Source organism: Diprion similis, chromosome 12 (genome assembly GCF_021155765.1).
Source record: "Diprion similis isolate iyDipSimi1 chromosome 12, iyDipSimi1.1, whole genome shotgun sequence".
NCBI lineage: Eukaryota > Metazoa > Arthropoda > Insecta > Hymenoptera > Diprionidae > Diprion > Diprion similis.
Genome location: NC_060116.1, coordinates 12,515,739 through 12,541,511, shown reverse-complemented (window position 1 = coordinate 12,541,511; position 25,773 = coordinate 12,515,739). Strand labels below are relative to the sequence as shown.

At 39.6% G+C, this 25,773-nt stretch overlaps 2 protein-coding genes across 8 annotated transcripts; one reads left to right on the top strand and one right to left on the bottom strand.

The window, feature by feature from the left end:
• Positions 1 to 4,062: 4,062 nt before the first annotated feature.
• Positions 4,063 to 14,440, top strand: LOC124413000 (dipeptidyl peptidase 9). Of its 7 annotated transcripts, none has more exons than XM_046893279.1 (11): positions 4,063 to 4,080; positions 4,722 to 4,979; positions 5,219 to 5,353; positions 5,433 to 5,595; positions 5,739 to 5,980; positions 6,063 to 6,377; positions 6,488 to 6,774; positions 6,856 to 7,184; positions 7,263 to 7,514; positions 7,672 to 7,944; positions 8,015 to 8,968. In XM_046893279.1, the coding sequence occupies exons 2-11, from the start codon at positions 4,810 to 4,812 to the stop codon at positions 8,360 to 8,362; spliced, it is 2,514 nt and encodes an 837-aa protein (XP_046749235.1). In that variant the 5' UTR covers positions 4,063 to 4,080; positions 4,722 to 4,809; the 3' UTR covers positions 8,363 to 8,968. The 7 variants fall into 7 exon arrangements, with proteins under 7 accessions (XP_046749235.1, XP_046749232.1, XP_046749236.1 ...); XM_046893276.1 differs by having other exon boundaries at positions 4,063 to 4,114; XM_046893280.1 differs by lacking the exon at positions 4,063 to 4,080 and adding an exon at positions 4,184 to 4,202.
• On the bottom strand, positions 11,043 to 11,970 carry LOC124413001 (39S ribosomal protein L51, mitochondrial). Its single transcript, XM_046893284.1, has 2 exons — positions 11,830 to 11,970; positions 11,043 to 11,589 (listed from the first exon to the last, which is right to left on the bottom strand). The coding sequence occupies exon 2, from the start codon at positions 11,586 to 11,588 to the stop codon at positions 11,103 to 11,105; it is 486 nt and encodes a 161-aa protein (XP_046749240.1). The 5' UTR covers position 11,589; positions 11,830 to 11,970; the 3' UTR covers positions 11,043 to 11,102.
• Positions 14,441 to 25,773: the final 11,333 nt, after the last annotated feature.

The window sequence follows — 25,773 nt, the reverse complement described above, 5'->3', positions numbered from 1 at the left end:
GTGTTTTTTACTGTTGAATTTATATCTATCTTAATTGAGCTCTTCAATATGCTAATTTAGCTCCCATAAATTGAATACGCGTTTGCTGAGTACCGGATCCCCGAAAAAATCTACTTGCGAGTACCAAGTGACACAGCTTTAGTAATTACGCGTTTCATATGTTGTCGTAACAGGAACCGTGGGGTGTTTTAATGAGTGTATTGTTTAGGAAATCTAAAACTGCGTACAGCCGTTTCTAAGTTCTCGAGTTTCCCGTAGCAACGATGCCCGAAGGTTTCTATGTCTCTACATCTAGAATTTTTTTCATCTACACGCTATTTTATTTATTTTTCCTTTCAGCAAGCTGCGATTCAACTTGTTCTGTTATAAATATGAGCCTTAGAATTTCTGGGGCGAAATCACAAGCAATAAAGAAGATAAAGGAAATCCAAGCAGAAAAGGGAGGGTCAGAGTCGGGTCGCCGCGAGAAGTTCATCATTACTCGAGTTCCCCAGTTACCTGAAGCGAAATAACGACTCAAAATACTTGTCGAATAACAGAGCTACACGAGGTGAAACGCGGCGTGAAAATTACTGCGGCTCTCATTTCAAGGCTCCGTGTGGGTATTTTGAACAACCTCTGTGTCTCGAACAGACGGGGAAATTAACGTTGCTGAGCTGATTTGCTAGATTCATAATCCGAGAAAGCAGCACGGCTCATTCGAGTCGAAGAGTACAAATCACCACGTTACCTGCTCTCTAAATTTCTGGAAATTTTTTGAAAAATCAAGCAAATGACGCGAAAGCAAATAGTTTTTCACCCCCGATTTGGCACATGTAACGAACTGTTAGCTCAACTCTCTATCTGCAATTACACTGTACACATTCATCACCTAAATTGCAGCTAAATAAATCAAGTTCAATAGCCTCAAAGCGGTGTTGACTTCTTTGATGTAACTCGACGTAGGGATCAAAGGGCGGGAACCCGTTGCCCCCTGTTAAAACAACCCCTCGCGATGGGATAAGTTGGGAATAAAACCAGCTTAGGATGTAATACCTTGTGCATACAAGATGCACGTGAATTTCAACGAAAACTATCGGCTTGCGGCTTTTTGTGAAATCTACGAGATATCTGTGATGATAACTTGATCGTGGAGAAATTATTATCGCCCCAACAGGCGATGAATCTTAGACTTGGTTCTACCTGTTGTTTGTCTATTGGCTACGATCCATCCTGAAGAAAGTGGCGTATTTGATGCTGGATGAATAGGCGGAGATAATTAATCGGGCTTAGAGATCCGGTGTAATAATGGCGAAGGCAGGATTGATTAGTTAACGTTACATCGCCCAACGGGAGAAAGGAGAAGGATCCGGAGAGGGGTAATGGATTGTAGGCAAGCTGGATGACTGGTCTATTCGCAGGGCTACGAACCCTGGACCTTGACATTTGAATATCAATATCTTTCGGAGTGACGTGGCTCTGGGTCTAGCAAAAACCGTGTACATAGGTATAAGCTTCGCGGCTGTAGGTACTAGCTGGCATGTTTGCTCGTACTTATATCGTCGAGTAAAAAGGCGAAGGAAGAGCAGTTTTAATCCCCCAACACCTAATCCGTTAATCCGGAGATTTCCTTGGAACGGAAGGAGGGAAGTCAGCTTCGTGCTACAATCCTTTTGAAATAAGGGAGGATGAAAAGAAAGAAATAACATCATCGAAAGTTCTTACGAAAATCGAGATTTCAGAGGGAGCTAAAATTTCACTAATGAATATATAAATAAGCGAGTAAAATTCAACGCAATTCTTCGAATTCCTCAAGATTTCCACTATTACTCAAGATTAGATTTCCAGACACAGACCCGGTCTCTAACTGCTTTCGCATGGACACTTGTCAATGGTCGAAACCGTTCTAGCGAGCAGGGATTTAGAGGATTCAATCAAGAGAGAAACTTGGAAATATTTTCTCTGACAGAGCGCCAGGACTCATACGAATAGAAACGTACATGAATAAATTCAATTGGTTACAATAAACAGTTTGCATAACGACAAGTCTTTTCCACTGGCATTGAACTTCGCGAAACCAAGACGAAACTCTCATTTCTTTTATTCGGAATATTTTATGTCAATCTGACGACCAGCATTTATGTCAATAATTTTCGTTTCTTTTGGAAGTGGACGAATTTCCCTGAAAAAAACTCACCTCCGGGTTTTTCTTCAGACGTTCGAGAGTGAATATTGTCCACTTGACGTCACGCGGTGGCCACGAAAGCTTTACCGGTTTCAGCTTCGAGCACTCTGGACGGGTGTGCTTCGCACCCATTTTACTACGCTGTTAAATAAATCAATTTCTCGTTAAATTATTCATAAAGACAGGATCAAACCAATAAGGATTTCATTTGTGTTACGGGGAAAGTTTCACTGTATAATTTCTGCGCGTGGAGCTACGTCGTCAAAGCTATTTTGTTTGTAAAATTTCCTCGCTACTCATTGATCACATTAATATTTGAACAACTAGTGTAAAGCGGCTACAGGTATAAGCGGATGAAATTATACAGTCTACGTTAGGATCGTTATAGACCATTATAGCCTGAAATATATAATACATTATACTCGCTTTATTTCTATTTCAAGATGCGAGGTTCCAAGAAGCTATAAATCGCTTACTAATCAAAGTCAGAGTCTACTTCGAATTGTCTTTTGGATAACTGTAGTTAATTGAAGACGCTATGCATATGCAATCGCCGGGTCGAATGTCAGCCAAAAAAAGAATGATGGCAAAAAAGAACGAATAAAATGAAAAATTACACCTCGAAAATCAAATTGTGCACGAACTGTGTACGTACGCTACGGGTTTTGTGCATCTGTGAAAATGGAAGCGTTTGACATTGAATTGCTTACCGTTTTTCGTTACCGAATATCGATCTCTGTATGGCAGCGGCGAAGGTTTTTGCCCTGAACGTTTATTTATGCACACACATTGGTCAGCGTTTACGAACTGTTTCGATGTTTTCAAGCTGATGACGACAGGCTGCTGTTCTTCTTTTTATCAACTGAATATTCTATGTATTCAATTGATTCCAACGTGATCAGAACGGAACTTTACATGTAAGTATAACAATCATGTATATTCATGAAGTTTCATCATTACGTACGTAAATAAATCTCTCGTTTCCAAATGACACGTGGATCGAAATATTTGGGAGGGTCAAAAACCTGTGTGCCACTAAATTTTACGGTCGTTAGCAGCTAAACTGATATTTTAGAGCAAATGATGATTAAAAAATTTTCTATAAACAATGTCACCCGGTTTCCACATGGTGGGTTACGCCTGTAATTAGGAATAGAACCAATTTTCAACATCCGCTAAAAATAATGCTTCAATCTGTAAACGTAAGTAGTCACAGTTTCAATAAACTATCTATGCATAAAAAACTATTCTTAATATTTCAATTATTCCAATTTTGTAATAGCAGTGTACGTGTATTGTGAGAACCAAGAGCATAAGAAAACCCTGAGCTAAACGACGATATTGGATAGAATGAATCAATCAAATAGATCGATTATAAACTTTTCATTTTTCCGTAGAACTGATATCAAAAATGGTTAAAAATTGACACAGATTCGAAAATTGGAATAAAATTTTCTCGCCTCACCTTACCTTATGGTAAGGTGTGCTAATCAGGGTATGGAATCGAATGTATTTTTAATAGACATGATAACGCCACAGTTGGGAATTATTGACCACTGTAACGTGAAATAACTTATAAATGTGCAGACTTATACTTAGGAAGTTTGAAAAGCGCGTGAATTTTGGCGCGCTGGAAAAAGGCTCCGGCGCCAGCGGGTGTGAAGGGATAGAGTTGAGAACCACTGAGGACAGTCGAGCAAAAGCTTTGCAAGAATGCCGCGTGGAGCGCTAGTGTAGGCTGCTAGTAGGCACGGCGGAGGAACATCAAGAGTATCAAGACTGTCAGTTATTGCTTCGTGGTCGGGGCCACGGGAAAAATACAAAGAATAAAAAGAGCGGCGGAATAAAAGAGAGAAAGGAGAAAGAGGTTGAAGGGGGGGAAAAGAGGGAAAGAACCCGTAGTGCCCGTACTGCTGGTATAGTTATTTTTAACATTATTATTTCGAAAAGGTAATAAAAATAGCAAGCCAAGTGTGCGTTATAACACGGGAGTGATTGCAAACCTTCGCTCATCGAAATATATCGGCTACATATCACGGTTAGGTTTGAACGAACGGCAGACGCCTACTATTTCGACGAAGAGGTGATCAGAGAAATTTGGAAAATCGGATACGTTATACGGTTTTAATCAGGGATGTATTTTGACATTCGGCCGGAGAGCGATACGGTGCTAGCCAAGTTAAATATTGTAAGCAGGGTGTTATCTGTAATTCCGAAAAAACAGAAGTGTCATTCTCCCAAATCTGACAGATTAATAAGAGATTAATTGTTTATTTGTAAATATAAACGCCGAGTAAACCGCGTCGGTTGGTTTTTATTAAGAAACGTGATATTGCGATCGTTATTTCGTGTGCTGCGACTAGAACGCAGAATAATACTTGTAACCCTTCACTTCGTCGTCGTGTTACAAGCGTAGGATTGAGCAGAAGTGAAAGTTGACCGCTTTCTCGGGAAATAACCTATAAATAAATCACACGATATATTTTTTATCGTCGCAACGGAAGAGGATCGCTTTTCTCCGCAAGGCATTTCAGTAATCTTCTATTTTCTCTTATAGACGAGATCGTGATATGCATCTGGCAAAGGATTTCGCTCCTCGTATCACATAACCTCAAAATAAAAGGCCAGGTTATCCCCAGATAAACATGGATAATTGCAGTGAAGTCGGGGACAGTCACGTCTCTCAGAATGGTACTCGGAAAAAAACATGGTCTGAACTTCGGGGTGTCGTCAGCGACCTCAGGAGACGACTCGCCGGAGTTTCTGCCGGATCCGTGCCTGCCTCCATCACTTTTAGATCCCTGCCAGACGGACGGTAAGCATAATCTACTGCAATTTTGTGGATTCGACCTGTTGCATTTATACTGTATTTCGACGTTACTTAAATTATTTGAATCACAATTTTATCCAGCATATGAATTGACTTTGATTCAGATTTTGCGGTAATTGCTCTGAACATATTGCGAGCCAAATTTTCTAGAAATCACTTACAAGATTCTCTAGTTTTCTTTTTATATGAACTATTGATAAGTTAGTGAAAATATGCTTTTTCAGGATGAGAATATATTTCTTGAGTACTCCGTCCCACGGATGGGAAACCACGCTGCTCTATGTCGACATCGGACATTCAGATAATGCTAATGGATACAAATTAAATTGGCAGTCACTTATAGAGGCTAACTTTCAAAGGTGAGGAGTTTGTTTCTGGTAATTAAGTAGCTAGAATAGTAGTGGGAGAAATTAATGAATAAACAATTTGCCGTTTCAGCTTGTCATCCGTCAATCGGTTGTCGAGAGAAGAGCAACTCCTGTGGGAGAGAAAAAGGTTAGCTACATGGGGCATTACGAGCTACGAAATACATCCGGAAAGTGGAAAACTGGTTTTTCCAGCTGCGAGCAGTCTATACCAATGTGTAGATAATGGAAGTACGGTAAATATGAGAAAGTTTCGTTATTTCTGATTTAATGAATTATCTCAACCCTTCAAAGCGAGTTTTTGTAGCACACTTATTATGAATTTGGAAAGGATTGGACGAAAACAAAGTCATGTCTAATTTTGAATAATAAATTTCAGCCTGGCCTTCTTTTTCCGTCTGAATTAAGAATGTCGATGACTGGTGCTAAGTTGTGTCCGCAAATTTGTCCGTGGGATCATGCTTTGGTCGCTCACACATGTGCGGGTGATTTACATTTGTCGCACAGTATTACCGGATCTTCTGTAAGGCTGACTTACGCGAGGAAGGGTGGAAGAAGTTTGGCCGATGATCCGTTAATGGCTGGAACACCTTCCTATGTAATGCAAGAAGAATTCACGAGGTTGGTTTAATTACATTATAGCATTGAACGTCAACGTTCTCCAGTGTTTGTAATTTTTATTAACTCATCTTTTTCGTTGCAGATTTATCGGTTATTGGTGGCAACCAAAATCAACTGATGGAATTTACAGAATAGTTTACGAGGAAGTTGATGAAAGTGATGTAAAGATATTTTGTTTCCCTTCTTCAACTTCGAACTCTGGTGAAATTGAAGAATTCAGATTTCCGAGAGCTGGAACTTCCAATGCTAGAAGTAATTTGAAAATGGTGCAATTCAAGCTCTCAGAAACGGTTCAGGTTATGGATATTGAAATATTAGAGCTTCAGTACCCACTGCACATTATGTTTCCGTGGATGGAGTACGTTGTCCGAGTCGGCTGGACGCCTGACGCACAGTAGTAAGTCGAATTATTAAGCTGGAGAAAAATATTCCAGTGCTTTTGAATGTTTTGATGCAGTAAAAAAATAAAACTACCTGAATATTGACATATTTGAAAATATTTTTCAGCGTTTGGGTGCAATTGTTGGATCGTCGACAACAGAGGCTTGAGCTTGTCCTGTTGTCGGTTGATAACTTCTGCGAGCCACCTCCAAATGTTTATAATTCGGAAAATCATTTCGCGTTGTCGTCAGCGAGTGTTCAGGTGATTTATTCACAGACAAGCAATATCTGGATAAACGTCAATGACTTACTGTACTTCTTACCATCCGATGACCCGACAGAAGTTAAATTTATTTGGGGCAGTGAAGAAACTGGATTCAGACATTTGTATCTTGTCACATCGAGTATAGCTGGTAAGCTGAAAATAGATAATGTATGAATACAATCAGGAGTGAATCTGCCATTATTTTGACTTTTTGAATGAATTTTTATAGGTTTAACAAGTGGTGTGGAAGAACCGTTAGATAGGATGGATAACGTGTTTCTTCAGCCCCGAGTTATATCCAAAATTGCACTGACAAAGGGGAATTGGGAAGTATTAGGTAGAAATCTGTGGGTTGATGAAGCGAATTCTATAGCTTATTTCTCTGGTTTGAGAGAAGGACCATTGGAACAGCACGTTTACGCCGTATCATTACGCCGTCCATTGGAGATAAGACTGCTTACACGACCGGGTTATAGTTACAACAGTGTTTATTTTAATAAACAATGTACTATGCTCGTCGCCGTTTATAGTTCTATTAAGACATTACCTACTTGCCAGGTAAGATAAATGAAAATGTTTCTTCCATGTCGTTTATATTGCCCCAAAGAATTGCGATTGTCATACGTCTTATTTCAGGTATTTAGGATATCTCAGTCAGACTGGACAGTAGAAAGTATCACACTCACACCAGTGGGCTATCTGTTGGAGCCATCTGCACCTGACTCGGAATTATTTGCGCCCGAGATTTATACTCACAAAATAAAATCGGGTGAGACAATATTCGCCATGATTTTTAAGCCACATAATTATCAACCAGGGAAGAAGTATCCTACCATATTAAACGTTTATGGAGGACCAGAGGTTCAGCTTGTATCCAATACGTTCAAGGTATGACAAAAAGACAAAAAATTACTAACAGGGCTCGCTTACCAAACTTAACACACGTTCAATTCCCTCGAAAAATATGTTCGATCGATTTGTTTTTAGCTAACCGAGAGCTCTATTATCCACCCACTGCATTGATAAACAATTAATTCATTTTTAGGGTATGAGGCATTTGCGAATGCACATGCTGGCTGCTCAGGGATATTCCGTAGTTCTAATTGACTCGCGAGGTTCTCAATATAGAGGTCTAATGTTCGAAAGTTACTTACAAAGAAGAATGGGAACTGTGGAGTTGATCGATCAAGTCGAGGTGCTGCGCTGGCTAGCTGACACGACGGGCTGCATCGATATGTCCAGAGTCGCAATTCATGGCTGGTCTTACGGGGGATATTTGAGTCTAATGGGTTTGACTCAATTTCCTGACATATTCAAAGTGAGTATCAGTTTTCATCATTGATACCTTTTCATAGCTTGCTAATTTCCATAATAATATATTGTTTCAGTTGGCCATCGCAGGAGCGCCGGTGACTTCTTGGAATTTATACGACACCGGTTACACGGAGCGTTACATGGACCTCCCGGAAAATAATCCTCAAGGTTATGCGAATGGGTCAGTCTTGAATTATATAAACAAATTTCCCGAAGAAGAAAACCGTTTGCTCATAATTCACGGCCTCATTGACGAAAACGTGCATTTTTTCCATACAAGTCAGCTTATAAACGCGTTAGTTAAAGCTGGAAAACCTTACGAACTACAGGTGTATCCGAATGAGAGACACAGTTTGCGAAACGTTGACGCGAGCAAACATTACGAAACCACCGTGTTATCTTTTCTGCAAAATCATTTATGAATTTATTATACGTTAATCTCTTAACCGCTAATTAATTTTTACACCACAAATGGCAGTTTAGGTAGGTAATTAATAAACAATGTCGCGAATGATCGACAATTCGAGATTGTAGTTATTTATTTAAATGAATGGAGAAACATTGTACATTCTCCAAAGTGTAAGTTTTTAATGAAAAATCGTGTTTCATATTTATATATATATCAACGTTCGACTATTTACAGAAGATGTTTCGAGGTACAGTACTACCTCGAATCGTTATAGGAGGATGTAGGGTGTTTAGGGAAATATGATTCCAAGTAATTTGTCGTCAGAGCAGAACGAAGGGGAAATTTTCTTATGACGAGGACTCTTATAATGAGGTAGTACTGTATCAAAGAAAATCGTAAAGCCAAGTAGTTAGTGTTTTACCTTTTTACAGAGTTTATTCGCGATCAGAAAAAGGAGAAACTCCACTTATACTCATTGTTGAATCGTATCAACGAATATGTACAGTTTTTCAAACCTCCTTTGGTATTTGATTTTTCAAAACTGTTAGCAGCGCCAGTAAATAAAAAAGGTTGAAACGTATTAAAACAGATTCATTCTGATAACTGCCGATTCGTAATTGTCAAGAACATGTATTGTATGATGTGAAAATCAATCCGAATTTATCGTTCTGTTGTTATCATTCTTTTACGATTTGGGATATAATTTTTTAAACACTTGGTATCACACTGTAATTATAATTCCTTGATTTTCAAAACTAATTAGACTTATCTATACCTCGTAATTTTTTACCACTTATTGATATAAAAACAGATTTCAGTCATCCAAACTATTACTTCAAATTGTCATTTTAGAATCGAAAAATCGAATTCAGCCTAAACCTCAAATTTTCTATTGTTTTCCATTGATAAAATTTTTTTTTTTATCGTTTACTGGGTAAAAACAGGCTTTTATAATATACGATCACTGTGCGTAAATCTATTTTTGGATGCCAATATTGTATCAAAATAGATATTCTGAAGCACATTGAACTAATAATTTTCATGCTTCAATAGGTGGTGGAATCGGAATATAAGGTTTTTAATGTGTACAACCGTGCGTGTTAATATATATCTAGACTGTCAAATTGCCATAAAACGCAAAAAAAGGGAAGATAAACAAACTGCCATTAGGTCATGTACATAAATAAATCAATTTCAGATATTATTTTACTTTTTTTCAAAAATTTAATAATCTCAGAAATTAAACTTGTAGAGAATACACGATATGTTGTTTGCCTCTAACTAGTGACATCGGAAATATGAATTTTGCAATACATACTGGCTGCCACTGACAGTATTAACTTTTTTTAATTCAGCATGTATAAATCATTTACAATATCAAACGTATTGTTAAAAAGCTTTTCAATGTGTAGCGTTCTTCCGATAGACAATTTAGAGTTTTCTGTAGGTTCTATGTTTTAATTTTAATCGCGTTCCGAAAATACGTAAATATTCAATAAATTATGATGATGATTTGACGAACAGTATTTTATTATCGAACGAAAAAAGAAACGTTAGATTAAAAATATGTATGTACGCGCGAGACATTTAACAATAAAAATCGTTATATGGAGACTTCGCGAAAATTCACGGGCGTACGTGTGAGTAAATTTCACAGACTAAATTCTCAATTTTAAACATTTCGTCAAAGGAAAAATCATACTTGAACTGTTTTTGCCATGATTTTTTTTAGAGTAAAATAAAGATTGATAACAGGCAAGTCGAGGATATAATGCTACAGCTGAAATTAATTTTAACACTGCTCGTGAATTCACAATTTTGTCCGTAAAATTCACTTCGTGTTTGAATTTATTACCGGAGGTTTAGTCTTAAAAACGAGAATCAAAACCGGACATGGACAATTTATTCAATTATATTATCGTCATATGGCAATGAATTATTTGCATCTGAACAGGAAATGAAATTATATACATTTTTTGCGTTAAATTGTTACAATCCTCTACTAACAAATTAACAGAAGTTCTTTTTTTTGCATTTAACTGTACTTATTACAAACTACCCTTTTACATTACGAACTAGCCTCTTAATAAATTAACATTCAAATATTATTATTCAGAATAAAAGTTGGAAAACTAATAGAATCATTATACACTATTGTTTTTGTAAATAAAACGTAATGTTTTCGTAATGACTTCTCTGTCTCTCTATTTTGAATTCAATAGTGATTCTAAATAAATCGCAACTCATACATACGCGATTTTTAATTACTGTGAAGCGATTTTGTACATCCTTTGGATGATGATAATAATAATGATGATAATAATTATAAATATATCGAAAAATAAATTCAATATTTTGTAATATAACTGTAAAATATTTATCAACTGGTTGAGAATTATTAGCAATTGTACAGGTGTAAGGTAAATAGGCATAATCAGGGTGTATATTAATATTTCATAATCCTATAATTTTGTCAATCCAATATTAATCAAAGTTTAAATTACTGAAGTATTCAATTGTTATTTTGGCACAAGAATATCGTTTTTGAGGAAATCCCAAAAATTTTCACTGATTTTTATCAGATTTCTACCATCATTTGTCACCCTGGTAAATGCTGTTTAAAAATTGGGAAAATGAGAAAGAGACCATCGAAATGTTTTGTGTTTTGTTTTTATTATATTTTGATTCTTTATTTATTAAATATTTCAATCTAAATAATTTTACAGACATATAGATATATGTCATACACTATTCTACTTAGTCGAGAAACCAGTTTTTGTCTTTCGATTCAGGTATCTATACAAATAACCTAGTCTTTTCTGCAACTCCTTCCATTTGGTCGGCCGAGCTATCGGATATATACCATGTCGAAGCATTTTTCTCTTTCGCAACAAGACTTGGTACTCATTACCGCTGACGCCTCTCAACCACGAGGGTACCTTATACAAAATCCTTGTCGGGTGAAGTTTTTCATTTCCCAAAATGTCTATATAGTCGTTTTGTCCGAATAAAGCTCTCTTTTCTATCCACGCATCTCTGGGCCTGTAGTCTGGCATCGGTAATTTTTGACCCTGTCCCGTATGCGGCAGCAGTCCTCTGCGCGTTGCTGTATCCTCGTAACCATAACGGGGTATTTTACCTGACGCCATTCTCTCAGCATGGTAGCGAAAGCGGACAGCCGTCACCTGTGGTGTCCAAGACCGCACCGCCAAACAAATGCTGTTTGTTATCCACGACATGCTGTAATCAAAAGTTCTTTAAGTCTGAAACTAGCATTGAAATATATCAACAAAGGATGCAAAATGACTCTATTACAGAGTGGTGATTTTGCTGGACTATTTTTACTCTCCAGTTGTGCCGAAAATTCAAATGTCGCTAAAGCTGAGCCTAACCTGACCTAACCTTCAAATTTCTTTGAGAATAACCGTATTTCTGTCAAGTGTGGAAAGTGTCGGCGGCGAAACAACGCTGGTCAGTTACCTTGTTTGACAATTGATCGGGTGTGTTGAAACTTCGAAGATTGTTCAATTGTTAGTTCATTTTAGAGAATTTCCAGTAAGAAGAATCTTGCGGTGAAAGTTTGCGTGAAAATTCTACCGCAGTTTGCAAGTATGCCGTCTGATGCTGCTGCAATGAAGTTCATCAAGAAGCGCCATCTCAATGGGCAGTCGCCGTTCTGTAAACTATTTTTGCCGTTGGCGGTCGTTATAAACTCGTTAGTCGACGAGGAACGTTTGATCTTCCAGGGTGTCCAGTATTCATGAAAATTATGGAATCAAGGAATTCTTAGGGTATTTGATATCCCTTTGAAAGAGTCGGAAATCGCAGGTAATTTCATGTGGTATTTGGAATATACTAATTTTCATCCTAAGTTCATCAAAATTTATCCATTTGATGAAAATAAAAATTTTGTTTCAACTCTCAGGCAATGGTTATGAACCAAGCCCTGATTTCTTAAAAATTTTACCTGCTAGCGAATTCTTACAAATTTGTCTCACAATGAGCTGTGCTCTAGTCAAATATAAAATATTCTTGTTTGTATGGCTATTGCATTTTTCATTTATTGTTCATTTAATCTGTATAAGAATAACAAAATTCGTGGACAAGGAAAAGTGTGAATCTTTAAAGACATTCCGTTGTTGGACATCAAAGGATTTTTGGGTAATAACGATAATCCAGGATGACAATAGAAAAGTATGTATATAGAATATCTTGGAAACTATTTTTATTACATTATTGATATATTTATTATAAAGGACATCATATCGAGAGATATTATTACGGTTCGAGTAATGATTTTACGCGTGGTGTGTGTATTTTCCTATCTTAGAATTCGTATAATTAAAAGTCTAATAAATTGCCTAAGTATATTGCCTATTGAATATAGTAGTACAGTGGTTTTTATTTACAATTTTCATATACGGATTATAATATACGACGCAGTCGAGGGGGGCTGAAATCTTACATATATGTATACATATCAAGTCGCCAATATATAGATACAGTAATTGTATCTGTCGTAATAAATACAAATTAATCTTACATAACTATATATGTAATTTAGTAATTATCAGTCTACGATTGTTTCAGTATTAGATTGACCAGATGTTTTTATTCATTTATTATTTACTCTCTCTACATGTTTATGTGATGTATGTACAAGTTTAAGATTTCTATATCAAGAATCGTTTCATGTACATGCAATGAATAGACGTTTCATTTGTCGCTGTAGGAAATAACTATACATGTATATTATAATAATAATAATAACAATAGTCTTTATTTATTACAATTATGGTTGTAAACTTGTAGAGTGAGGAATGGAGAGTAAGCAGGTTGGCAGTCGCAAATAGATAGATTAATCTGTAACCACGTTTCAGAGAAGCGATTTAAAATCTTAATACGCCACCGAACATCGCTCTCAAATACAGCATGGCACTTCTATGGTCGGTTCCGAAAGGTGGTTACGCAACGATCTCTATAGTATATATACCATAATATTATAAGTATGGCACGAATAAACATTTCAAAAATGTCTGTAGATTGTACAGTAAAGATATACATATATTAAATACAAATAAACCTTTCGAAGTGTCACCATGAATTAGTAATTTGGATACGTCACTTTTCATATTCAACTAAATTTTCATTACACATATTTACCCATATTGGAATTACCGTACTAGTAACTTATTATTTAATAATCACCTATTACTTGAGCTACATAGGTTGCCATTGAGCATGTATTTACAACTTGTTAAAGTCGTGAAGAATAAATGAGTTTATGTACGAATAATGTGACGTTATAACGCATAATTACAAACTGAGAAGGAACTGTTTATTGATTATATATATATATATATATATATATATATATATATGTACAAGTTCAGTTTTTACCAAGAGAAAACGGTTTTGCATATGGAATTATAAAAACATTGAACAATTGTTTTCCGCTTGTTACTTGGTTGAGAAATAGTGCGGATACAGAACTTCAAATCCTTGTAAGTGGAGTGGAGTGTTCGAGGAGAGGAGTTATCTGGATGCAAAATTGGGAAAAAAGGAACGAATACCGTGATATTATAGGTACGTATAAACAAATAATATAACTTGCTGCGAAGTCAAGTGAGCCTGCAGGGTACTTGCGTAACTTTTAATCCCAACTTTTGCCTTATCGAATTTATGATTTATACGACTTATTAGTAACTTTTAAAAGGCTGTAAAATTCGTCGATGTTCTCGACCGTGATTTGAATTATTTTTACCGGATATAAAGTCACTTCCACTTGTATCCAAGGTCTTCCAGAAACTTCAGCGTTACTTAAACTACAGCGCGCGAAAACCTTGCGATAAAATTTATGCACATAAATTCACAGAATCGCAAACAGAACGTGGTCAGGCGGTTTCACTTTGAAAAATGACCAATCTATGCAACAGAGATGGAAGCGAATGGAAAACCGAGCTGCGGCTGGTTTCTCTGTAAAGTTTTTCGGTGTACCGAAGCTTCGCTATAATAAAACTATTTCAATCATGAATCCATTGCGTATACGGGCGAAAATGTAACGCAAGCTATCAAACATTTCCATTCCGCACAAAAAGGTCAAACTACACCTCGACCTACATCTTAAAGTATCATCAAAATGGAAAGGTCACCAACATAAATTACGATAATAACTATTTAACATATGCCAGGTTCTAAGTAATACAACACGAAATTTTTTTTTCTCACTTCTTTCGAATGGAAGTAATTGAAATGCAATTTCAGAGCCACGTGCGTCGGATGTGGAAGAGATAGGGGCTGCTTAAGAAATTGAGGATTCTACTCGTACAGCGCTCATGACAGAGTCAGGGTGGAATTAATATCGGTACGCGAAGTGTAGACTGCAGTAAATAAGCCAGCCCGTCAAGTGTCCAACCAGCTTCTCCGCCCCCAAGGAATTTCCCATTGGTATCCTGCAGGACTAGTGGCCGAGACAGCCGTTCCTTCTTGAGGGATGATTCGGATTCCATCAAGTTACTTGCGGAGATATTCCGTGCGCGAAGAACGGAGAACGGACGCGGATCATCCGCAGGTACCTAACGGAATAGTTGCAAACTCTGCAGGATTACAACGGATGAACAATGCCATGGATCTTAAAGAAAATGCGAGCCTCAGGCTCCCCTGGCTCGGCGATGAGACTGATTTATAACTCCTCATAAACATCGCTCCAGAACTGAAGAAACGACTATACGCGGTAGGCGAGAGCAGTTTCGCATATGTGTGACCGGAGTAAGAAGAATGCTGTTAATAAATTTTGCGACAATTGTCATCTTCAGTTCGTAAGAGTAATTATACATACCACAATGGAGCTATCGATAAAGTAAAGGGTAAATGAGGGTCTGATTGTTGAACTGATTATTGACATGAACGTTTGATCGAGGGTGAAAAAAATCCGCGTAATTATAGTGTGACGGATAAAATGAAACATTTCAGTAGGTGTCTGGAAACCATCGAATAAGTCTGAGCATATCTTTGTAGAGAATGGGTAGGTCAAAGGTGTATGTAGGTATACATGGTAGGTATAACGTTTTGATATCGGAGTTTTATCACCCTCTTAACAGTGTCGAAAAATCCTGAAACGCTTGCCATCCCATATTCATCGCCATTTAACGAGCGTCGTGGTAACGGATGGCGCAGCTGACAGATGCAGATCTTACAAGAAAAGAACTAAATATTTTATATCCGCGTGGTATTTTACGAGCAATAAATCGAGGGATATATACTTGTCCGATCTTTGTTCAGTCGCGTAGATCCTGATCGGTATCAGGGATTCGGAGTAAATCACACCCTCATTTTCCCCCGCAGCTAAGACCGAATAACTAGATCGTCTTTGAATGATATATTTACAAGATATCCTGCAGCGGTTCAGACCGGGCTTTGGAGAGGGTGTCACCTCAAGGAAGCGTCATGGTCCATTCGGCGCATCGGTGAACCTGTCCGAGGGATGATCTCCTTGAATATCGTCGTTCGAGGGCGCGGATGTCGATCAGGATCTCTATCAGCATCGGCGAATGCCTTAAAAGCTGCTGACGACGCTGATGACGGGAGCTCAACGTCCTGCCCGAGTTAACCCTGGACATCGAGAACGTCGTCCGCGGTCCCGGGTTGGCCTACAATCACGTGTCCCGGAAGCGGATGGCCCGGTCGCGTCGTGGCCCTGATCGGGCCCCTGCGTGACGTCACATGCCCCCGACGGTCGTCGGCCCTGTTCCGTCGCTGCTTTGGCTGACGCTGCTGTAGCTCACGCTGCTGGCTGGTCCCCCGGTTCCCATTCCAGCGGTGTACTGTAACAGACAGTTTTGCAAGGTCACGAATCTAAATAGTTTATCTTCTTTATGGGGTCAGCATAAGTCGTTTAGAGGATAAAGACATTGGGCAGAAGGTGTCCTTTATAAATCTTAAGTTACGTCAGACTTATAATGACTGAAAAACAGTGGAAGCGATCTTTGCACAAAAGCCAACCTTGTACTTGGAAAACTTTTCGTTACATTTACCCGCGTTTTGTTGGGTGGTAGGATGAAGGGCGCGTCGCTGGCTTCCAACGTGGAGCAATTGAAAGTCCAAAGTTAACCGCGGTTCGATTATATTTGATTAAAATAGCTCGGTACGTTCCGTTGGGACGAGATGTATCGTGGAGATTATTGCTGTCCGTTATGGTACGTGCACGAAGCCGCAGGGCGCGTGTTTATCTGCACACCATGCCCTCGCAATAGGGTGGCAAAGTTAATAAACGCACGCGGTGGTCTCGCGGGGACAACTTGTGCCAGACACATCTGCCTTCACAGTACAGGATGTGAATAACAGCGTTTGACATTGAGTTACATCGTTCAGGTGCATGATTGGTTTCGATTGACGAGCGAGCTGTGCGATCCTGCAAATTATTAGATTTAATATTGTTTTCCAGACGGCCGTTGTGTGGGCCAGTATGGCTGGTTCATTATGCTGAAGCTTTCACATCATGCGGCCTTTACGTATCGATGTTTAAAGCGATAAGTCTACTGGCAAGTTTTACCGTTCAATGGGTATTTTCTTCCGGATTCGCATGGCTATGACGGTGTGGGCAGGCTGTAACAGTGACTGAAGAAAAATATTTGAAGATTTTGCAGGAGTCCGTATGTACAAGAGATCTGCGCAAGATGTTCGAGTCTTACGGAAACTGACAAAACAAAACAACTCGCCAGCTCACACCTCATTGATCACATGGACCTGCGGAAATTGATGATTCGACGATTTTCACAAAGCCAGGACAGTCGCAAGCGTAGAAAAATCTCGGCGAAAATATACAAACGATTTTGACAAACATATGATACTAAATTCCAGTTTTGAATATATGTGAGCCAATCACCTGAAAAGGATGACGAAATAAATGTCTTATTGTGCTTGTGAAACAGTAAATTGCAACAATGCGCACACATGTTGATTTTCAGCAGATCATCAGATGCACTGACTCGAACGCATTCTTACGGAAGTGTGTCACGGCGACCAATTGAAAATCCGACGAATTTTGCGAGAAAAAACGATTATTCGCAGTCCCAAGCCGCTGCAAGCAGCGCGTGATGGGTTACAGCCAAATAACGCACGTCTGTATTTCGTCATTTTTCTGCTGCTGGTTTTTCCTTCGTATTTTCTGTGCGAATTGTCCTGCGCTGTTTTGTTGCGTTTTCTGCGTTCCTGGGGGTCTAATTAGTGAAACGGGGCTCATACAAATCGATTCTGAGACCAAAGTTCCCAAAAAAGGTAAGGCTGACCCCTCTGGATTTTTGGCTAAAATTTCGGCGATTCTGAAAAGTGCTGCAATTAATTTCTTCGGGCACTATTTCGACGTAATTTTGCGAAAGGAATCGATTAAGCGCAGTCCCGATACGCTGCGAGCAGCGCCTCAAAAGTTACAGCCGAAAAACTGGAAATTTTCGTCGTCATTTCTCTGCTGTTGGTCCTACGCTTTTTTGCATGTATTCTTTGAGTTCCTGGTACTCGAATTACTCTAGAAAGGGTCATACTAATCGATTCCGAGACGAAAAATTTCCGGCTCCGAAAATTCAGAAAAAACTAAGGCTAACCCCTTTGGATTTTTGGCGAAAATTTCGGCGATTCTGAAAAGTGCTGCAATTAATTTCTTCAGGCACTATTTCGACGTAATTTTGCGAGAGGAATCGATTAAGCGCAGTCCCAATACGCTGCGAGCAGCGCCTCAAAAGTTACAGCCGGAAAACTGGAAATTTTCGTCGTCACTTCTCTGCTGTTGGTCCTACGCTTTTTTGCATGTGTTTTTTGAGTTCCTGGTGGTCGAATTACTCTAGAAAGGGTCATACTAATCGATTCCGAGACGAAAAATTTCCGGCTCCGAAAATTGAGAAAAAACTAAGGCTAACCCCTTTGGATTTTTGACGAAAATTTCGGCGATTCTGAAAAGTGCTGCAATTAATTTCTTCAGGCACTATTTCGACGTAATTTTGCGAGAGGAATCGATTAAGCGCAGTCCCAATACGCTGCGAGCAGCGCCTCAAAAGTTACAGCCGAAAAACTGGAAATTTTCGTCGTCATTTCTCTGCTGTTGGTCCTACGCTTTTTTGCATGTGTTTTTTGAGTTCCTGGTACTCGAATTACTCTAGAAAGGGTCATACTAATCGATTCCGAAACGAAAAATTTCCGGCTCCGAAAATTGAGAAAAAACTAAGGCTAACCCCTTTGGATTTTTGGCGAAAATTTCGGCGATTCTGAAAAGTGCTGCAATTAATTTCTTCAGGCACTATTTCGACGTGATTTTGCGAGAGGAATCGATTAAGCGCAGTCCCAATACGCTGCGAGCAGCGCCTCAAAAGTTACAGCCGAAAAACTGGAAATTTTCGTCGTCATTTCTCTGCTGTTGGTCCTACGCTTTTTTGCATGTGTTCTTTGAGTTCCTGGTACTCGAATTACTCTAGAAAGGGTCATACTAATCGATTCCGAGACGAAAAATTTCCGGCTCCGAAAATTGAGAAAAAACTAAGGCTAACCCCTTTGGATTTTTGGCGAAAATTTCGGCGATTCTGAAAAGTGCTGCAATTAATTTCTTCAGGCACTATTTCGACGTAATTTTGCGAGAGGAATCGATTAAGCGCAGTCCCAATACGCTGCGAGCAGCGCCTCAAAAGTTACAGCCGGAAAACTGGAAATTTTCGTCGTCACTTCTCTGCTGTTGGTCCTACGCTTTTTTGCATGTGTTTTTTGAGTTCCTGGTGGTCGAATTACTCTAGAAAGGGTCATACTAATCGATTCCGAGACGAAAAATTTCCGGCTCCGAAAATTGAGAAAAAACTAAGGCTAACCCCTTTGGATTTTTGACGAAAATTTCGGCGATTCTGAAAAGTGCTGCAATTAATTTCTTCAGGCACTATTTCGACGTAATTTTGCGAGAGGAATCGATTAAGCGCAGTCCCAATACGCTGCGAGCAGCGCCTCAAAAGTTACAGCCGAAAAACTGGAAATTTTCGTCGTCATTTCTCTGCTGTTGGTCCTACGCTTTTTTGCATGTGTTTTTTGAGTTCCTGGTACTCGAATTACTCTAGAAAGGGTCATACTAATCGATTCCGAAACGAAAAATTTCCGGCTCCGAAAATTGAGAAAAAACTAAGGCTAACCCCTTTGGATTTTTGGCGAAAATTTCGGCGATTCTGAAAAGTGCTGCAATTAATTTCTTCAGGCACTATTTCGACGTAATTTTGCGAGAGGAATCGATTAAGCGCAGTCCCAATACGCTGCGAGCAGCGCCTCAGAAGTTATAGCCGAAAAACTGGAAATTTTCGTCGTCATTTCTCTGCTGTTGGTCCTACGCTTTTTTGCATGTGTTCTTTGAGTTCCTGGTACTCGAATTACTCTAGAAAGGGTCATACTAATCGATTCCGAGACGAAAAATTTCCGGCTCCGAAAATTCAGAAAAAACTAAGGCTAACCCCTTTGGATTTTTGGCGAAAATTTCGGCGATTCTGAAAAGTGCTGCAATTAATTTCTTCAGGCACTATTTCGACGTAATTTTGCGAGAGGAATCGATTAAGCGCAGTCCCAATACGCTGCGAGCAGCGCCTCAAAAGTTACAGCCGGAAAACTGGAAATTTTCGTCGTCACTTCTCTGCTGTTGGTCCTACGCTTTTTTGCATGTGTTTTTTGAGTTCCTGGTGGTCGAATTACTCTAGAAAGGGTCATACTAATCGATTCCGAGACGAAAAATTTCCGGCTCCGAAAATTGAGAAAAAACTAAGGCTAACCCCTTTGGATTTTTGACGAAAATTTCGGCGATTCTGAAAAGTGCTGCAATTAATTTCTTCAGGCACTATTTCGACGTAATTTTGCGAGAGGAATCGATTAAGCGCAGTCCCAATACGCTGCGAGCAGCGCCTCAAAAGTTACAGCCGGAAAACTGGAAATTTTCGTCGTCACTTCTCTGCTGTTGGTCCTACGCTTTTTTGCATGTGTTTTTTGAGTTCCTGGTGGTCGAATTACTCTAGAAAGGGTCATACTAATCGATTCCGAGACGAAAAATTTCCGGCTCCGAAAATTGAGAAAAAACTAAGGCTAACCCCTTTGGATTTTTGGCGAAAATTTCGGCGATTCTGAAAAGTGCTGCAATTAATTTCTTCAGGCACTATTTCGACGTAATTTTGCGAGAGGAATCGATTAAGCGCAGTCCCAATACGCTGCGAGCAGCGCCTCAAAAGTTACAGCCGGAAAACTGGAAATTTTCGTCGTCACTTCTCTGCTGTTGGTCCTACGCTTTTTTGCATGTGTTTTTTGAGTTCCTGGTGGTCGAATTACTCTAGAAAGGGTCATACTAATCGATTCCGAGACGAAAAATTTCCGGCTCCGAAAATTGAGAAAAAACTAAGGCTAACCCCTTTGGATTTTTGACGAAAATTTCGGCGATTCTGAAAAGTGCTGCAATTAATTTCTTCAGGCACTATTTCGACGTAATTTTGCGAGAGGAATCGATTAAGCGCAGTCCCAATACGCTGCGAGCAGCGCCTCAAAAGTTACAGCCGGAAAACTGGAAATTTTCGTCGTCACTTCTCTGCTGTTGGTCCTACGCTTTTTTGCATGTGTTTTTTGAGTTCCTGGTGGTCGAATTACTCTAGAAAGGGTCATACTAATCGATTCCGAGACGAAAAATTTCCGGCTCCGAAAATTGAGAAAAAACTAAGGCTAACCCCTTTGGATTTTTGACGAAAATTTCGGCGATTCTGAAAAGTGCTGCAATTAATTTCTTCAGGCACTATTTCGACGTAATTTTGCGAGAGGAATCGATTAAGCGCAGTCCCAATACGCTGCGAGCAGCGCCTCAAAAGTTACAGCCGGAAAACTGGAAATTTTCGTCGTCACTTCTCTGCTGTTGGTCCTACGCTTTTTTGCATGTGTTTTTTGAGTTCCTGGTGGTCGAATTACTCTAGAAAGGGTCATACTAATCGATTCCGAGACGAAAAATTTCCGGCTCCGAAAATTGAGAAAAAACTAAGGCTAACCCCTTTGGATTTTTGACGAAAATTTCGGCGATTCTGAAAAGTGCTGCAATTTATTTCTTCAGGCACTATTTCGACGTAATTTTGCGAGAGGAATCGATTAAGCGCAGTCCCAATACGCTGCGAGCAGCGCCTCAAAAGTTACAGCCGAAAAACTGGAAATTTTCGTCGTCATTTCTCTGCTGTTGGTCCTACGCTTTTTTGCATGTGTTTTTTGAGTTCCTGGTACTCGAATTACTCTAGAAAGGGTCATACTAATCGATTCCGAAACGAAAAATTTCCGGCTCCGAAAATTGAGAAAAAACTAAGGCTAACCCCTTTGGATTTTTGGCGAAAATTTCGGCGATTCTGAAAAGTGCTGCAATTAATTTCTTCAGGCACTATTTCGACGTAATTTTGCGAGAGGAATCGATTAAGCGCAGTCCCAATACGCTGCGAGCAGCGCCTCAAAAGTTACAGCCGGAAAACTGGAAATTTTCGTCGTCACTTCTCTGCTGTTGGTCCTACGCTTTTTTGCATGTGTTTTTTGAGTTCCTGGTGGTCGAATTACTCTAGAAAGGGTCATACTAATCGATTCCGAGACGAAAAATTTCCGGCTCCGAAAATTGAGAAAAAACTAAGGCTAACCCCTTTGGATTTTTGACGAAAATTTCGGCGATTCTGAAAAGTGCTGCAATTTATTTCTTCAGGCACTATTTCGACGTAATTTTGCGAGAGGAATCGATTAAGCGCAGTCCCAATACGCTGCGAGCAGCGCCTCAAAAGTTACAGCCGAAAAACTGGAAATTTTCGTCGTCATTTCTCTGCTGTTGGTCCTACGCTTTTTTGCATGTGTTTTTTGAGTTCCTGGTACTCGAATTACTCTAGAAAGGGTCATACTAATCGATTCCGAAACGAAAAATTTCCGGCTCCGAAAATTGAGAAAAAACTAAGGCTAACCCCTTTGGATTTTTGGCGAAAATTTCGGCGATTCTGAAAAGTGCTGCAATTAATTTCTTCAGGCACTATTTCGACGTAATTTTGCGAGAGGAATCGATTAAGCGCAGTCCCAATACGCTGCGAGCAGCGCCTCAGAAGTTATAGCCGAAAAACTGGAAATTTTCGTCGTCATTTCTCTGCTGTTGGTCCTACGCTTTTTTGCATGTGTTCTTTGAGTTCCTGGTACTCGAATTACTCTAGAAAGGGTCATACTAATCGATTCCGAGACGAAAAATTTCCGGCTCCGAAAATTGAGAAAAAACTAAGGCTAACCCCTTTGGATTTTTGGCGAAAATTTCGGCGATTCTGAAAAGTGCTGCAATTAATTTCTTCAGGCACTATTTCGACGTGATTTTGCGAGAGGAATCGATTAAGCGCAGTCCCAATACGCTGCGAGCAGCGCCTCAAAAGTTACAGCCGAAAAACTGGAAATTTTCGTCGTCATTTCTCTGCTGTTGGTCCTACGCTTTTTTGCATGTGTTCTTTGAGTTCCTGGTACTCGAATTACTCTAGAAAGGGTCATACTAATCGATTCCGAGACGAAAAATTTCCGGCTCCGAAAATTCAGAAAAAACTAAGGCTAACCCCTTTGGATTTTTGGCGAAAATTTCGGCGATTCTGAAAAGTGCTGCAATTAATTTCTTCAGGCACTATTTCGACGTAATTTTGCGAGAGGAATCGATTAAGCGCAATCCCAATACGCTGCGAGCAGCGCCTCAAAAGTTACAGCCGGAAAACTGGAAATTTTCGTCGTCACTTCTCTGCTGTTGGTCCTACGCTTTTTTGCATGTGTTTTTTGAGTTCCTGGTGGTCGAATTACTCTAGAAAGGGTCATACTAATCGATTCCGAGACGAAAAATTTCCGGCTCCGAAAATTGAGAAAAAACTAAGGCTAACCCCTTTGGATTTTTGACGAAAATTTCGGCGATTCTGAAAAGTGCTGCAATTAATTTCTTCAGGCACTATTTCGACGTAATTTTGCGAGAGGAATCGATTAAGCGCAGTCCCAATACGCTGCGAGCAGCGCCTCAAAAGTTACAGCCGAAAAACTGGAAATTTTCGTCGTCATTTCTCTGCTGTTGGTCCTACGCTTTTTTGCATGTGTTTTTTGAGTTCCTGGTACTCGAATTACTCTAGAAAGGGTCATACTAATCGATTCCGAAACGAAAAATTTCCGGCTCCGAAAATTGAGAAAAAACTAAGGCTAACCCCTTTGAATTTTTGGCGAAAATTTCGGCGATTCTGAAAAGTGCTGCAATTAATTTCTTCAGGCACTATTTCGACGTAATTTTGCGAGAGGAATCGATTAAGCGCAGTCCCAATACGCTGCGAGCAGCGCCTCAAAAGTTACAGCCGGAAAACTGGAAATTTTCGTCGTCACTTCTCTGCTGTTGGTCCTACGCTTTTTTGCATGTGTTTTTTGAGTTCCTGGTGGTCGAATTACTCTAGAAAGGGTCATACTAATCGATTCCGAGACGAAAAATTTCCGGCTCCGAAAATTGAGAAAAAACTAAGGCTAACCCCTTTGGATTTTTGACGAAAATTTCGGCGATTCTGAAAAGTGCTGCAATTAATTTCTTCAGGCACTATTTCGACGTAATTTTGCGAGAGGAATCGATTAAGCGCAGTCCCAATACGCTGCGAGCAGCGCCTCAAAAGTTACAGCCGAAAAACTGGAAATTTTCGTCGTCATTTCTCTGCTGTTGGTCCTACGCTTTTTTGCATGTGTTTTTTGAGTTCCTGGTACTCGAATTACTCTAGAAAGGGTCATACTAATCGATTCCGAAACGAAAAATTTCCGGCTCCGAAAATTGAGAAAAAACTAAGGCTAACCCCTTTGGATTTTTGGCGAAAATTTCGGCGATTCTGAAAAGTGCTGCAATTAATTTCTTCAGGCACTATTTCGACGTAATTTTGCGAGAGGAATCGATTAAGCGCAGTCCCAATACGCTGCGAGCAGCGCCTCAAAAGTTACAGCCGGAAAACTGGAAATTTTCGTCGTCACTTCTCTGCTGTTGGTCCTACGCTTTTTTGCATGTGTTTTTTGAGTTCCTGGTGGTCGAATTACTCTAGAAAGGGTCATACTAATCGATTCCGAGACGAAAAATTTCCGGCTCCGAAAATTGAGAAAAAACTAAGGCTAACCCCTTTGGATTTTTGACGAAAATTTCGGCGATTCTGAAAAGTGCTGCAATTAATTTCTTCAGGCACTATTTCGACGTAATTTTGCGAGAGGAATCGATTAAGCGCAGTCCCAATACGCTGCGAGCAGCGCCTCAAAAGTTACAGCCGAAAAACTGGAAATTTTCGTCGTCATTTCTCTGCTGTTGGTCCTACGCTTTTTTGCATGTGTTTTTTGAGTTCCTGGTACTCGAATTACTCTAGAAAGGGTCATACTAATCGATTCCGAAACGAAAAATTTCCGGCTCCGAAAATTGAGAAAAAACTAAGGCTAACCCCTTTGGATTTTTGGCGAAAATTTCGGCGATTCTGAAAAGTGCTGCAATTAATTTCTTCAGGCACTATTTCGACGTAATTTTGCGAGAGGAATCGATTAAGCGCAGTCCCAATACGCTGCGAGCAGCGCCTCAGAAGTTATAGCCGAAAAACTGGAAATTTTCGTCGTCATTTCTCTGCTGTTGGTCCTACGCTTTTTTGCATGTGTTCTTTGAGTTCCTGGTACTCGAATTACTCTAGAAAGGGTCATACTAATCGATTCCGAGACGAAAAATTTCCGGCTCCGAAAATTGAGAAAAAACTAAGGCTAACCCCTTTGGATTTTTGGCGAAAATTTCGGCGATTCTGAAAAGTGCTGCAATTAATTTCTTCAGGCACTATTTCGACGTGATTTTGCGAGAGGAATCGATTAAGCGCAGTCCCAATACGCTGCGAGCAGCGCCTCAAAAGTTACAGCCGAAAAACTGGAAATTTTCGTCGTCATTTCTCTGCTGTTGGTCCTAGCTTTTTTGCATGTGTTCTTTGAGTTCCTGGTACTCGAATTACTCTAGAAAGGGTCATACTAATCGATTCCGAGACGAAAAATTTCCGGCTCCGAAAATTCAGAAAAAACTAAGGCTAACCCCTTTGGATTTTTGGCGAAAATTTCGGCGATTCTGAAAAGTGCTGCAATTAATTTCTTCAGGCACTATTTCGACGTAATTTTGCGAGAGGAATCGATTAAGCGCAGTCCCAATACGCTGCGAGCAGCGCCTCAAAAGTTACAGCCGGAAAACTGGAAATTTTCGTCGTCACTTCTCTGCTGTTGGTCCTACGCTTTTTTGCATGTGTTTTTTGAGTTCCTGGTGGTCGAATTACTCTAGAAAGGGTCATACTAATCGATTCCGAGACGAAAAATTTCCGGCTCCGAAAATTGAGAAAAAACTAAGGCTAACCCCTTTGGATTTTTGACGAAAATTTC